The 14424-nt window shown below is 35.8% G+C and overlaps 5 protein-coding genes across 5 annotated transcripts; 2 read left to right on the plus strand and 3 right to left on the minus strand.

Annotated features, from left to right (window-relative positions):
• Window positions 1-1874: 1874 nt before the first annotated feature.
• On the minus strand, window positions 1875-3308 carry LOC124920938 (peptide methionine sulfoxide reductase A5). The gene is made up of 4 exons (XM_047461528.1): window positions 2978-3308; window positions 2629-2741; window positions 2384-2528; window positions 1875-2298 (listed from the first exon to the last, which is right to left on the minus strand). The coding sequence occupies exons 1-4, from the start codon at window positions 3278-3280 to the stop codon at window positions 2101-2103; spliced, it is 759 nt and encodes a 252-aa protein (XP_047317484.1). The 5' UTR covers window positions 3281-3308; the 3' UTR covers window positions 1875-2100.
• Window positions 3309-4556: 1248 nt separating this feature from the next.
• Window positions 4557-5239, minus strand: LOC124921499. The gene has a single exon (XM_047462170.1). The coding sequence runs from the start codon at window positions 5184-5186 to the stop codon at window positions 4671-4673; it is 516 nt and encodes a 171-aa protein (XP_047318126.1). The 5' UTR covers window positions 5187-5239; the 3' UTR covers window positions 4557-4670.
• Window positions 5240-5627: 388 nt separating this feature from the next.
• Window positions 5628-6330, minus strand: LOC124924236. Its single transcript, XM_047464326.1, has 2 exons — window positions 6216-6330; window positions 5628-6135 (listed from the first exon to the last, which is right to left on the minus strand). Exons 1-2 carry the CDS (start codon window positions 6295-6297, stop codon window positions 5714-5716), a joined length of 504 nt encoding a protein of 167 aa, XP_047320282.1. The 5' UTR covers window positions 6298-6330; the 3' UTR covers window positions 5628-5713.
• A 1441-nt stretch (window positions 6331-7771) lies between these two features.
• On the plus strand, window positions 7772-10280 carry LOC124918645 (ferredoxin--NADP reductase, leaf isozyme, chloroplastic-like). The gene is made up of 9 exons (XM_047458690.1): window positions 7772-7968; window positions 8061-8307; window positions 8391-8524; window positions 8605-8683; window positions 8880-8971; window positions 9075-9152; window positions 9249-9311; window positions 9393-9627; window positions 9919-10280. The coding sequence occupies exons 1-9, from the start codon at window positions 7861-7863 to the stop codon at window positions 9984-9986; spliced, it is 1104 nt and encodes a 367-aa protein (XP_047314646.1). The 5' UTR covers window positions 7772-7860; the 3' UTR covers window positions 9987-10280.
• Window positions 10281-10404: 124 nt separating this feature from the next.
• On the plus strand, window positions 10405-11865 carry LOC124918646 (cold shock protein 2-like). Its single transcript, XM_047458691.1, has one exon. The coding sequence runs from the start codon at window positions 10710-10712 to the stop codon at window positions 11466-11468; it is 759 nt and encodes a 252-aa protein (XP_047314647.1). The 5' UTR covers window positions 10405-10709; the 3' UTR covers window positions 11469-11865.
• Window positions 11866-14424: the final 2559 nt, after the last annotated feature.

Below are 14424 nucleotides of genomic sequence, written 5' to 3' on the forward strand. Positions count from 1 at the left end.
CCTTCTTTATCACTTCGGCATCCTTTATCTGAACATGAGATGCCGGTGCCGGTTCACGTGCAGGTGATGATGGAGGTGTTGAAGTTGCGGATGGGGGACTCATGTTACGCAGGCTACGACGCTTGATGGCTGCTTTGCTGGGGGGGATATATCATCATATTCAACATTCCTCTTCCTCTTGGAAGGTTGGACAGTAGTAGGTTCTTCATCAACATCATCATCATCATCTTCATCAGTCTTTCTCTTTTTTCCCCCATCAGTAACTCCCTCAAACAAATTATCGAATGAATTGTTAATGTGTTCAAAATCCTCCCCACTGTACAAACTCGTCTCCTCGGAGGACTCTTTCATCTTAGAAAACACAGCGCTGTTAAAGGCAGATTGTACCTCCTGAAATGTATTCTTCCTTTTGGATTGATACAACAGTATCCTTGGGCGAAAAGGGCCATCAACGTCTTTCCTTGTGGCGAATTTAGGGACCAAGTTTTGAATGATCTCATAGCTCCACACTTGTAGTGCTAGTACAAACCCATACACGTTATAAGCAAAAGAATTAGTAACTCCACTCCCTTTCCTGGACATATATACGGACCTGTGGTGTTTCATGTCCTGGTCAAGACCCCTCATGGTGAATCTAAAGGACACCTTCCCCCATGGAAATCGGAGGAAATCTTCAACATCTTCAACCATATGGATGATTTTGAGATTTAAAAGCCGTTTTGGGTCATATGAGAAGAGGTACTGGTTAATCAAGCAGATCAACCCGATCTTCCATGCGTCTTCCTTATCGGTGCATTTCATGAAAATAGATTCCAAATCCATCATTCGAATTGACGTATTCCTTTTGAAATATTTTATCAGCAAGGGTGGACAACCTCGGCATTCATCTTTGTATTCAGGCAATCTGTCGAAGTTGAGGCATGTAATCAATGCGTACTCTTTCAGACCAAAAGTATATTCCTCCCCATTAAAGTTGAAAATCATCATATTCAAATTGGCCTTCACCTTCCGAACCAGCAACTGATGTAAAATGGTCCCTGAGAACAACAAGTCTGGGACTCCTCTCAATAAATACTGAAATTGGGAATTTAGAGCCCTCTTCATAAGACCCAGCGCTTCAAACCTATCAGATATTTTTTTCAAGGCTAGGACAGATTTCAATGAATATATATAAATTAAATTATTTCATTTAAAAAATATTATTAATCATAATATATATATATATATATATATATATATATATATATATATATATATAAAGAGAGTAGATGTGAGAGGGGGAGAGATAGGGTAAAATATGAACAAAATTTAAAAACCTACATTTTTACCTAATTTGATCAAACATTGATTTTTTTAGAAGAAATTCAGACAATATCCTGCTAACCCAAAGATCTGATAACCCAAAGATCAAACGAGGCCTTAGGGTTTGAGACAATGTATTATATTTCTATTATTTATTTATTTTTGGATAATTTGGTTTGCGGTGAAATCACAACATCTTTAACAATTTTAAGCTATTATTGTACTAAATTTATTGTGATCCTAATACGGGTTATGCTCCACTTTTATATATAAGTGGGGATCAATATCGAATTAAACCCGATCTTATTATCCTTTTAAAAAAATTTGCACACATTAATTATTAATATTTTTATTGATTTTCTCCACAAATGTTATATATATATTTTAATTATTTATTCCATAATATCATTACATAATTATTTAAAATAAAAAACAAGTTTTTTTTATTTTTTACATTAGATTCAATTCCCATAACTCTAATTTATGGTTTCGTCTATAACCTTAAGATTTGATATTTTTTTACATTCAACTTTGATGTTATTTTGGAGATTAAATATGCAAAAATCCAAATATAAGAATATGAATTAGTTCAATTACATAAAATTAAAGGGTTTTTACAATGGAAAAAGCTTAGGAAATCTGCACACAGACCAAAGACAAAACAAGACAGGCCACCCTTGGTGTACCACCTCTCCTCCTCTCTGAGAACCTTTGTGTGTGGAACAAGCAGATAGATCCTATTTGTGTGTCTGTTACAATATATAGATTGATGATTTGTATACCTGTTCTAAATCCAAATCAAATGTTCCTTAAAAGAGGCCACCCTTTATCATTGATTTCAGTGATCTTAGAATCAAACTTTCTTTGAATTCTCGCAGGACAAAGACCTGCTGCATAGCTACTAAGCTTGGCTGCAAGAGTGGACATCAGTAACTCCTCCTCTTGTAAATTCCCCAACAGTTGAAACAGGAATGGGTGTCTTCTCAGCTCAAATTTCTGTTCAAATCAACAACTAAATAAGATAACATTTATTTGATCTGATCAGTAAATCATAATCCATCATCATATCATGCCCACACACCTGGTGTTCAGATTCAGCAGGATAAAATGTTCCAATTTGTTGAATTTGAGTAGTTACAATGTTTTGCTTTGACTTGGTTTGTTCTCGTTCTTTGCTAATTGCAGCCAACCTAAACTCTTCAGTCCCATTTGTGAATATAATGGACCTGCAGCCAGACCAGAAAGCCTCACTTAGGTGCTGCTGGACAACAACATTTATATATATATATATATTCATTAACAAACAAACAACAACATCATCTTGACCTGTACTGGTTTCCAACATCAGGACCTTGTCCGAATACTTGTCTCGAATCGTGACTTGACCAAAATACATCTAATAGTTGCCTGAAACTAATCAATCTAGGATCATATTCAACCTGCATATTCAATTTTTTACAGAGTTAGTTTCTAACAAGTATCTCACCCATTCCACATTAGCAAAGCAGGATTAATCAATTCTATGCACAGTTGCAATGAGATACTCTAATTCCTCATTATCCTCATGAAATCCCCCAAAATTCAAATCACATTCTATTATTATCTCAAGGCATTTCAACAAACACTTGAGTGAATGAGAGCATGAGATCTATCAGGAAATGCTTTATTTGTATACCTGTACAGTTTCGGCATGATCACGCAAATTTCGATACTCGGGATTAATTTTGGAACCGCCAGCATAACCGACGGATGTCCGAACGACACCGTCCAAGCAACCAAAAATGGCTTCAGATCTCCAGAAGCTACCAAGGGCGAAAAACGCTGTCTTCAGAGGGTGGGTGGAGATGTCACCGGAGAAACGAGAATTCGGATCGGGAAATCTGATGCCGGATACCCTTCCAGACAACAGAAATGTGAGATTACAGAGAAGGAGAAGAAGCAGACGGAGGAGAGGGATCTGGGTCTTCTTTGGATCCATGGAATTTGTCGGAGACAGACAGGAAGAAAGACAGATGATTTCTCTCCGACCCTAATTTTACCTTATTTCCTGTGTAACAAAACTTATTAAGTTCATTTTAATTTTTTTTTAATGTTTTTTTCATTCGCCTAAGCTCAGATCTTGTTCATTGCTCTTCCATTATTTCTTTTATCTGTTTGCAACTTGTTAAAATTTAATATATTCCTTCAAATGATGGATTTTTTTTCATGGTATTAGAACTTGATTTTGTTCATCAGCACAAATTTTAAACTCTATTATTATATATTCTTCAGAGAAATCTTTACTATTGTTGTTTTATTTTCTATTCCTTAGTGTCACATCTTAGTGTGGTACGCATCTTCACTCTATTAATTATCACACTATATTAGCTATCTTACTCTATTAGTTACCTTTATCTAACCTTTATGGATACCGTCTCATCTCGCCTTGCCCTTACCCAATTATTTGGATGATGGTTCGACTCGTCCCTAGCATCTTGCTACTTCCTCTACTCTCGGAGGAACGACTTGCTCTAGGTCTCTTGACTTGTAGGGGTTGAACTTCAACCACTCCCAAACGTGGAGTATGTTTACTATGAGTGCGAGATGTTGCCACAACTCATCTCTATCATACACACTTTTATATGCATTGGCTTCGGTCATGTATTTCAAGAGAATTTTTTAGTCACTCTTGGTGTACTACATTGTGTATTGTGTACTCAGTACAGGTTGATGACTCTCCAACAATTCAACTCCCTCCCTGACTCACGTGATGTGCAATTTCTGAACCAAGTTGAAATTATGTATTTGGAGTTTCCACGGCTGATGACCCACTATCACTTGGGCCTTTGCAATAACCGGATAGCAACCAGACGGGATATAAAGTTCAAACGATATACACTATGTATACGTGCCTTTGTCTCGTGAAAAAGGTTGTTTGTGGACAAATTCAAGTGTTAAATGTGCCATTACTTTCTTAAATTGACATCTTTACCAAAGGTATTTCATTGATATTATAACACAACTATTCTTCTATGTTGTTCAGATCCAATTTCTAGATTCTCAATTGTCCATTCCTTAATTATTGAAATTCAACTATTCAAACAAGTCTTATAATCCAAATAACAATATTGGAAGTCAGCTATGAAACCCATTTTTATTTCAGATTCCATTATCAAAACCAAACAATTCTCATCATCTGCTGTATAAAGAAGGAACTAGATAGCTAAAACTTAAAGAATTGATTTCAAACATTTGATTCTGAGCAACAAAGCAGCTGGTAATCATAATCATTCATCATAATCATCTGTTGTTACTTACACTTGCAGAGAAAATCCCTCAAATCCCAAAAATGAAAACTAGAAATTCAGATCATGAGCTGAATTAATTAGTTAACCCTTGAAGACAGAAGAAGGAGAAAGAGGAGGTTGATCAAGTTGGTATAAATTGAGAGAAGGACCGACAAACCTGAACAAAATCCAACCTCCAATTATAATAAAAATGGAAGCATAAGCAAATTTATTCAACCAAAATAGCAATCCTTTCTCCCCAACATAAAGCTCTATTGCCTTCTCTGTTAAGTTCATTGATTCCCATTCTTTCTTCACAACCACCTTTTCCTTCTTCCGTTCCTCATCTCCGCCACCGCCCTGTTTCAGCCGCCTTTGCTCACGCCCTTTCTTCCTCGACACCCCCCGCCGGAATCGTATCCCCGACGCCGTCTCTGGGTTCCTGTCGGTCTCGTCGACCACGACAGCATCGTTCGTGATGGATTCGTTTGTACTATTCTCACTTTTGATCCGGAGGAGTTGGGCGGCGGATGCTGATCGGAGACGCCCGGTCGGAAGTTTTGAAAGGTGATGAACGGCGGTGAAAGGTTTATTGAGAAAGAATGCCGTTGGATTCATGGCAGCCGGAGCTTTTACACAAGAAAGAAGAAGAAAAAAAAGCAAAGAACAAAACAGAGTAATCTAAGGATTGGATTCCTTATCTACTATGAAGATGATAAAAAGACCCTTTTGACCCTTTTATTTTGAGAAATTTGACCATAAATTAGATTGCACTGATATCCATATTACCATTTGAATTTTTTACGACAAAAATACCCCCTTCGCATAACGTGAAGAGAGCATCGTCACGCGATGAGAAGACATGTGAAAAGTTCAGAATGATCGTGCCCTTCGTGTGACGATATTGACATTCAAATGACGATTCTGCCCATTCGCATGAAGATTCTGCCCATTCGTGAGACGAGATAATTTCGTCAAAATATTTTGAAATAGTTATTTGCACAATTTAATTTATATTCTATTTATCTACGCATTTTACTGTCTACTCGTCTCGTCAAATTTTCATTTATTTTCTTCATTTTATCATTAATACAAAAGAAATATATTGAATATTTTTGTCTTTAAATTATTATAAAAGTAAGTAATTATAAAAATAGGTTCTTTCTTATGGACCGTTGTTGAACAGGGGTATCTTTCTTCAAGCTTCCATCTTGACAAGGTTTAATGAAGAAGGCTAGAGGAGTATTAGCCGGAGTAAGACCACCGCCGGCGCCGGCGCCGCCATTGAAACCAAGAAAATGTCCTCCTCCTAAGAGTTGGGGTTGATCTTCTTCAACCTTTTTCAAAAGGATCTTGACTTGATCTCTTAAAAGTGCCTCCCCTGATCCCGGAGTTCTTATTTCCTTGAATCGACGATGATTACATTTACGAACACTCTTCTTCTTCATGCTTCCCATAGCAAGACCAAGAACAGGGGAATCATTGGAAATGTCAAAAAGCACAGATCGATCTTTTCTTGAATATTTCGACGACCCAGATGACAAATTCTTAATGGGGTGATCATGATCTTCAAATTTTCATAAGTTAATTAGTGGAAGGAAGTTCAAGTAATCAACTATGATTGTCCAGTTGTTATTATGAGCTTACCTGGGATGACCGTAGCGACGGCGGCGGCGGCGGCCTTGGTTTGTGATCTTGTGATTCGTCTAGTTGAAGTTGGGGTTTCCATTGATATCCTTTTCAATGATATTCGAAGATCAGAAACAGGGTCGATGCTGAAACGGCGTTTGTCAATGATATATAAAGATTCTAGAACTCGATCAAGTAACCGTTAGATCGCGGACGCGCAAAAACTAGCCGTTGTGAGTTCTAAGGCTCATGATTATGTGTAATATGGTGTTGGGGGTCGGTTTATTACATATAAATATTAATATGGTCAACATATATAAAATAAAAGGTTACTTTAATATATTTCAGATTTATTAAAATCCAATATTGGACCATATAAATAATTTACAATATATTCATTTTTTATATATATAATCAAATATTATAATATCATACAAAATCACTAGTTATATAGTATGATAATAAATTACATACTAAATTGTATAAATACACATATAATACTAACAAAACATTACTAAAATATTAAATGTTGAGTATTATAATATCATATAGACAATTATCCTTCAAATTATTACTTATAGTAACTATGCTAGTGAATTAATATATAGTAACTACTAAATTGTATCAATACACATAAATATATATAATAATACTATGTCAAGGGTTTTTACCTATTAAATTATATTAATACACATATAATATAATACTATGTAAAAATCTTACCTAATATATATATATATATATATATATATATATATATATATATATATATATATAATATAATAAATTATAAATATCTATGAGTTGGTTTGGACCTATATATTTTTAATATCTTATTAGGGTATTAATATTTATATAATATAATGTTTTAATTTTTTTTAATTATATATATTTTAACAAATTTAATATTATTTACTTGTTCAACATCAAGTCTAAGTATATTCATGCGCGAAATATTAAAACTGAAAATGTAAAACTCGAATTAAAGTTCGATTATATTATCGAATTACTCGATCTTGACTTTAGTTCAGTCAAACTGATATCGAGACGAGTATTCACTGAACTACTCACGAACTGTTCAAACTAAATTGAGTCGAGTTTTGAAAGAATCTCGCGAACAACTTGTCTCGTTTACTTAAAATAAGACTTTGGACTTATTTATTTGTTCAACTTCAAATCTAAGTATATTATTGAAACTGGAAATGTAACACTCGAAATCAAGCTCGATTATAATATCGAACTACTCGATTTTGACTCCAGTTCAGTCAAACCGATATCGAGACGAGTTTTGAACCATCCTCACGAATAACTTAACTCGTTTATACAAAAATAAGACTTTTAGGACATATAGTTGATTTTTTTTTTGTTGAAAAAATAGGGCTAAATTATGAGATGGAATGGGACAGGAAGAGAAAGATTGAGCAGCTATGGCGATTCCAAAATTCTGTGGCTAATTCACACAATTTCTTATCTTCCCATCTGCCACTTCATTTGCGATCTCGTCCACCCAATTTCCAACTCTGTTCGATTCCCCTGACAAGAAAATGAGAGAGAAGATATCAGAAAATCCCACCTCACCCTTTTCTTCTTCTTTTGCTGCTGCTTCTCTGACACCATATCACTCACTGCCTTTCTCCCTTCTCTTCCTTCAGCCTCAGCATCCATGGCTGCCGCAGTAACTGCTGCTGTCACCCTCCCTTCCTCCTCTAAGTCCTCCCTCTCAATCAAAACCTCTATCATCCTCCCTCCAGAGAGAATCGGTTTCAACAAGGTGAACATTTTACTTGGAAATTTCAATGTTCTGTCTCCATGCAACAATGGTGTTTGATAAAAATGACCCTGAGTTTCTTTTGTTATGATCAGGTTTCTTTACACTATAGAAATGCATCACTTGGGGGGAAAGCATTCTCTGTCAGAGCTGAGGTCACTACTGAGACCACCACCGAGGCTCCTAAAAAGGTTGAAAAGATTTCCAAGAAAATGGAGGAAGGTGTGATTGTGAACAAATACAGGCCAAAGGAGCCATACACCAGCCAATGTCTCCTTAATTCTAAGATTACTGGAGATGATGCTCCTGGAGAGACCTGGCACATGGTCTTCACCACTGAAGGTCTCCTCTTTTTCAGCTTAAAGGGCTGTTAAACATGATTACAATCTATCTCATCTTTTAAAATCAATTAATTATATAAACAGGAGAAGTTCCCTACAGAGAAGGCCAATCTATTGGTGTAATCCCAGATGGTATTGACAAGAATGGGAAGCCTCACAAACTAAGGCTGTATTCCATTGCCAGCAGTGCTCTTGGTGACTTTGGAAACTCCCAAACTGTAAGCTTCATTTCCAGTATTCTCAACTGTTAAGGTTTCTTGATTATCTTTCCCATATTGGCTGCTTCATCATCATATAGGTTTCATTGTGTGTCAAAAGGCTTGTTTACACCAACGATCAAGGGGAAATAGTTAAAGGAGTTTGCTCAAATTTCTTGTGTAAGAATACCACCCTTGAATTCTCTACTAGTATTCTGTCATCAATCAAGTTAGTTTCAGAATTTTGACTTCATATCAGTAAATAATGTATCTGGATGTGTATCCCCAAAAAATCATAAATGGTTTTCCTATTGAGAAATCAAATCCAGATACAAATGTTCTACATAAGCGGACATGGATTCTATCTACATTACAGGTGATTTGAAACCTGGTGCCGATGTAAAGATAACGGGTCCAGTTGGAAAAGAAATGCTTATGCCAAAAGATCCAAATGCCACCATTATAATGGTAAAAATTGTTTTTAATCCCATATGTGTCGTCAATTGTCATCATCATCATGCTACCATCCCTTCTCCATTTCCATTATAAATGCGCACACATGTTTCTGCAGCTTGCAACTGGAACTGGAATTGCTCCTTTCCGTTCATTCTTGTGGAAGATGTTCTTTGAGAAGTACGAGGATTACAAGGTGGTGACTAGATAATTTTTACAAATCAAGAAGGGATAAAACTGTCTACTGTCTAGGTATTTAACTGATGTTTGATAATTGTGTGTCTGTCTGTAGTTCAATGGATTGGCATGGCTCTTCCTGGGTGTTCCTACAAGCAGTTCACTTCTTTACAAGGAGGTATGAAATGAATAACATCTTAATTAGGCAAAATATATGGATAAAAATATCTTAGAAATGGTTAGTGGGGAAATAAAACAGGAATTCGAGAAAATGAAGGAGAGATCCCCAGAAAATTTCAGGGTAGACTATGCGGTGAGCAGGGAGCAAACAAATGAAAAGGGAGAGAAGATGTACATTCAAACAAGAATGGCTGAATATGCAGAGGAACTATGGCAACTGCTGCAGAAGGAGAACACCTATGTCTACATGTGTGGGCTGAAAGGAATGGAGAAGGGAATTGACGACATTATGGTCCCATTAGCTGCCAAAGATGGTATGAAATTAATATGTCCTCATCCATAACACCTATTTACATACATCCACAACCTTATGTTTTAGGAAAACAACAAAATAAATCTTCTTCTTGCCATGAAATTTGCCCGGTTTTCAATGTTGATCAAATTGAGCCATTTGGGCACATTTTAAGCGAATTTCAGTGCTGAAAATGTAAAATGTATGAGGTGGAGACATATATATGTTGTCATATGATGATATTTGATTTATTAAGTATTCTCAAGAGATGAGAAAGAGAGATATGGAAAGTAAACAATGGTTTGAATTTCAGGAATTGACTGGATCGAGTACAGGAAAGCGTTGAAGAAGAGTGAGCAATGGAATGTGGAAGTTTACTAGATAGCTCTACTTCCTCCTCCTTCTTCTTCTTCTTCTTCAAGGTCAAGGCCAAGGCCACACAGATTGAGAAAGAGAGAGCATCTATGGCCAAATAAACAAACAAACATGTGAATTTCATCTCTGCTGCTGCATTCTTTAGATAAATAGATAGGTAAGGTAACCCACATGCAATGTTCAATCTGTTGTTCCATTTTTCAGTTAAAGATTACTCTTTTGAGAGAACATATATATATGTATATCAAATCTGGTACTTTTTACAGATTATTACAGTATTGATTCATCATTGCTTCCCAATCCAAATTCTAATTTTTGTTTTCACCACACCAGGCTAGGCTAGCAATATTTAGATGAAGATAATATTAGATAAGGTTGCTGCTACCAATTATAAGGTGTGAATTTAATTGACTGAAAAGTTGCTGGAAAAAGTAAATGGATTTCATTTCCCTCTTTTTCCATTTTTACCCATTCACCTTTCCTTTGATTTTTATCACTCTAGAGTCTAGAAGGTGAGAGAGAGATGTCTCGGTTTTCTTGTAATATGGACGAAAGAGATGGGCAATCTTGTCCTTAAAAAATGGATACTTGGGTTCTCTCTCCTCTCCTATTATCTGATATATGAAATCTATCGCCGGTCTTCTCTGGGATACACTCTTGGGCTTCTTCTATTCTAGGGGTTGATCATTAAATTTTGGATCTTTCGATTTCTCATCAACGGAGTCGTCAATGGAAGTGGAGGGTATAAGAGCAAGAGGTACTGTGAGATGGTTCGACAATCAGAAAGGCTTTGGCTTTATTTCTCCTGAAGATGGCACTGATGATCTGTTTGTTCATCAGTCATCAATCAAATCAGATGGGTTCAGAACTCTTCAAGAAGGACAGATCGTTGAGTTTGCGGTAACAATTGATAACGATCGTACCAAGGCCGTTGATGTAACTGGCCCTGACGGATCTTCACTCGAGGAAGGTCGACAGGATGGATACGGTGGTGGAAGAGGCGGGAGGGGTGGTTATGGATTCCGTAACAGCGGTGGAGGGGGAGGAGGGTATGGATCTAATGGTGGTGGATTTAGGAGTAGTGTGAGGAATGGAGGAGGAGGAGGAGGCGGGTGTTATACTTGTGGGGAATCTGGTCACATGGCTAGAGATTGTGGGCGACAGGGGAGTGGTGGTGGTGGGGGTGGCGGTGGCGGAGGAGGTTCTGCTTGTTTCAATTGTGGCGGTTCTGGGCATCTTGCTAGGGATTGCAATCGCGGTCGGAGTAGCGGTGGTGGTGGTGGTGGTGGTGGTGCATGCTACAGCTGTGGAGGGCAAGGGCACATTGCGAGAGACTGTACTAGTGGTGGAGGCGGAGGTGGAGGTGGAGGTAATTTCGGTAGATATGGAGGAGGAGGAAGAGGTGGTGGTGGTGGTGGTGGAACCAGCTGCTACAACTGTGGGGAACAGGGTCACTTCGCGAGGGAATGTCCAAACAATGCATCTTGATTGTTGGTTCTACTTTTGACTTGGCTGATAAATCAGAAGAAGAGAGATCTTTTATAATGCAATTTGATAATGTTGTTTTGGTTAAGTTTATGGTAGATATGTTTTGTTTTTGGGGGGTTTTATACTTTAGAATCCTTACCTTAGATAGCTGTTGCTGTTGCTTTGGAGTGATCAGAAGAAGTTTTCCATCTCAACTATATAGATGGGGACCGGTTTAGTTAATTGCTTAGTGTTTTTGATTGGTGTTTTCCAGTGATGGTGGTGGTGGAGTTGGATAATGATGTTAATTCTGTTCAAGTGTTTATATATATCATTGGTCAATTGGTCATGCCACAAACTTATTGATTGTAATTCTTGCCTAGTGGATTGAGTTAATAAGAACAAGTGTAAGCTCAAATCTTTGAGTTATTTGATTTGTGTTTTCCGCCAGTGGACCTGGATAATGATGTTAATCCTGTTCAAGTGTTTATATATATCATTGGTCAATTAGAATGGAGAAAAATGAATATGAAACAAACAAGATTATGAATGTTTAAATTTGGTTCTTTTCTAGGTGTATGTTTTTTTTACTTATGTTAGAATTCTTGGTTTTCTTCAACTGTTTGTCTATGTTAGCTTTACTTTGTGACATAGATGTGACACAAAGGAAATATCCAACTTGTTAGCCTGTACCAATAGAATTTGGGTGAGAACAATTCTATGCAAAATACTAACCAATTTCCATGATCCATACATGATACACGATACACCTATACACCTCATTTGTTCTTGTGTTTTTACTAAAACTCTATTCATCAATGTCCTTATTTTATTGTTATAAAATTTAAATATAAAATAATATTATAATAATTTAACTATTTTTTAAAAAAAAGTCCATATATTAAAAATGAAACAAAATCGTTTAAGCACAACTACAAAACATAAAAATAAAAATAAAAAATGAAAAACGGTATCCAATAAATTGTCGAGCTCGTAAATTTTCGAGAAAAAACGATTAACTCCCCCGACAGACTCTACTGATTTTTTTAAAACTAATCTAAGAAAGTATCACAATAATAATATTATGAATTATACAAATCGGACGACTACAATCATTAAAAGTTTGACGATTTCTCTCCAACCAGATAATCTACAAAAATAAATAAATTGGGATGGTAACCTAAATATGTAGGCATGTCATATCAGCCGCATCAATTCAAACTCTAGCAACTACCCAAAGACTTAGACATCATCCAATAAATTCCAGTAATACTTCACAAAAGACTCCAAATACTAGTCACTCATCGACAATATAAAAATAAGCGAGTTGTCAATTCAACCTATTTGTCACATACTAACCATAATATAACATTTTTTCATGCACATATCATCCGTTATAATTCCACCATGAATAACGCGCCATACAAAGAACGAGATCTTAGATGAAATCTTTAACTCCCAAAGTTTTTATAACAAAATTATATTAAATCATCTTAGCGAACAACTTATAGTAACTTATAGCAATACCCCACATGAAAACTATTTATATTTTGTCAACGCATAACGTCTTGTTCAGACGGTGACACTTGTTTGCGTAATATAAAAAGTAAAACTCTATTATGGGATGAAGTCTCCATAATGTTTAATCTTCTTCTACATCTAATTTGGCTAGCAAAACTATTAGACGAAAGATTAAACATGTCCTTAACTGTGTCATTTCTACACATAGCAATGGAGGAAAACACATGATACGTCGTAACTAGACTTTTGACACTACACCAAATGTCGTCCCAAAATTTAATCGAAGAACCATCCCCCACAATAAATCTAGACTACTCACGAAAAATTTTCCACATAAAATAAATTCTCCTCCAAATGTTACACCCCGCTGGATAATTAGAAAATTTAGTAAACCAACTAAATAAATTATTATCATACTTACATTTGATTATCGATGCCCAAAGACTATCCGACTTCATTGTAAATTTACTACACCATCTTGATAGAAAAACTTTATTAAAAGAATTAAGATCTCGAATATCTAGATCTCTTTGATCTTTAAAATATTTAATCTTATCCCAACTAACTATATGACAAAACGATGAGTTAAATTACATCCATAGAAATTTACACATTATTTTATATATTTTCACCGCCACACTCTTAGGGAGAATGAATAACGACATCATATATGTGGGCATAGATAACAACACACCTTTAATGAGGATTAAACGACCCCCTTTTGAGATTATTTTACTTTTTCATCGAGAAAATTTACATTCTATTTTAGTGATAAGCGGGTCCCAAGAGACATTGAATCGTAATTTAACACCTAATGACATATCAAGATATATGTTGACGGAAGACCATCAATTCTAAACCCCAACTCATTTGTCAACATCATCCTTCTTCTATTCGAAACAGAATTTGAAATAAAGATGTATGACTTATTAAGATTAACTCGAAAACCGGAACATGTACCGAATAACCATAAAATATCTCGAAAGTGTTTAAAATTCTTATAGGTAGCCTGAACCATGCAGAGCGTGTCATCATGAAAAACAAATATGATATGACAAAATGATATCTTCTTGACCCACAACTCATTTCACGGATGAGTCCCTAGTTTTCTACGAAAACTATCATTTTTTTAGAGAGTTTTCATAACAATGACGAATAAAAAAAGGAGAGAGTGAATCACCTTGTCTAATCCCTTTATGGCTCTCGAAAAATCCTTGAGAACTCCCATTATTCACCATGACTAAAAACTTAACTATTGATAGACAAAATCTAATTCAATCAATCCATTTCGCATTCATTCTCATTTTGTCTACTACATCAAATAATTTCTACCCTTATCAAATAAAAGGTCAAAAAAGTGAAAGTGCATGTGAATGTTAGCTCCTTTAAGAGGAAATAAACAAAATGATGCAAGGATAAGGATTCAAATTAAATGAAGTGGGATGAAAAAAAAAGT

Source organism: Impatiens glandulifera, chromosome 1 (genome assembly GCF_907164915.1).
Source record: "Impatiens glandulifera chromosome 1, dImpGla2.1, whole genome shotgun sequence".
In the NCBI taxonomy this organism is placed as follows: domain Eukaryota; kingdom Viridiplantae; phylum Streptophyta; class Magnoliopsida; order Ericales; family Balsaminaceae; genus Impatiens; species Impatiens glandulifera.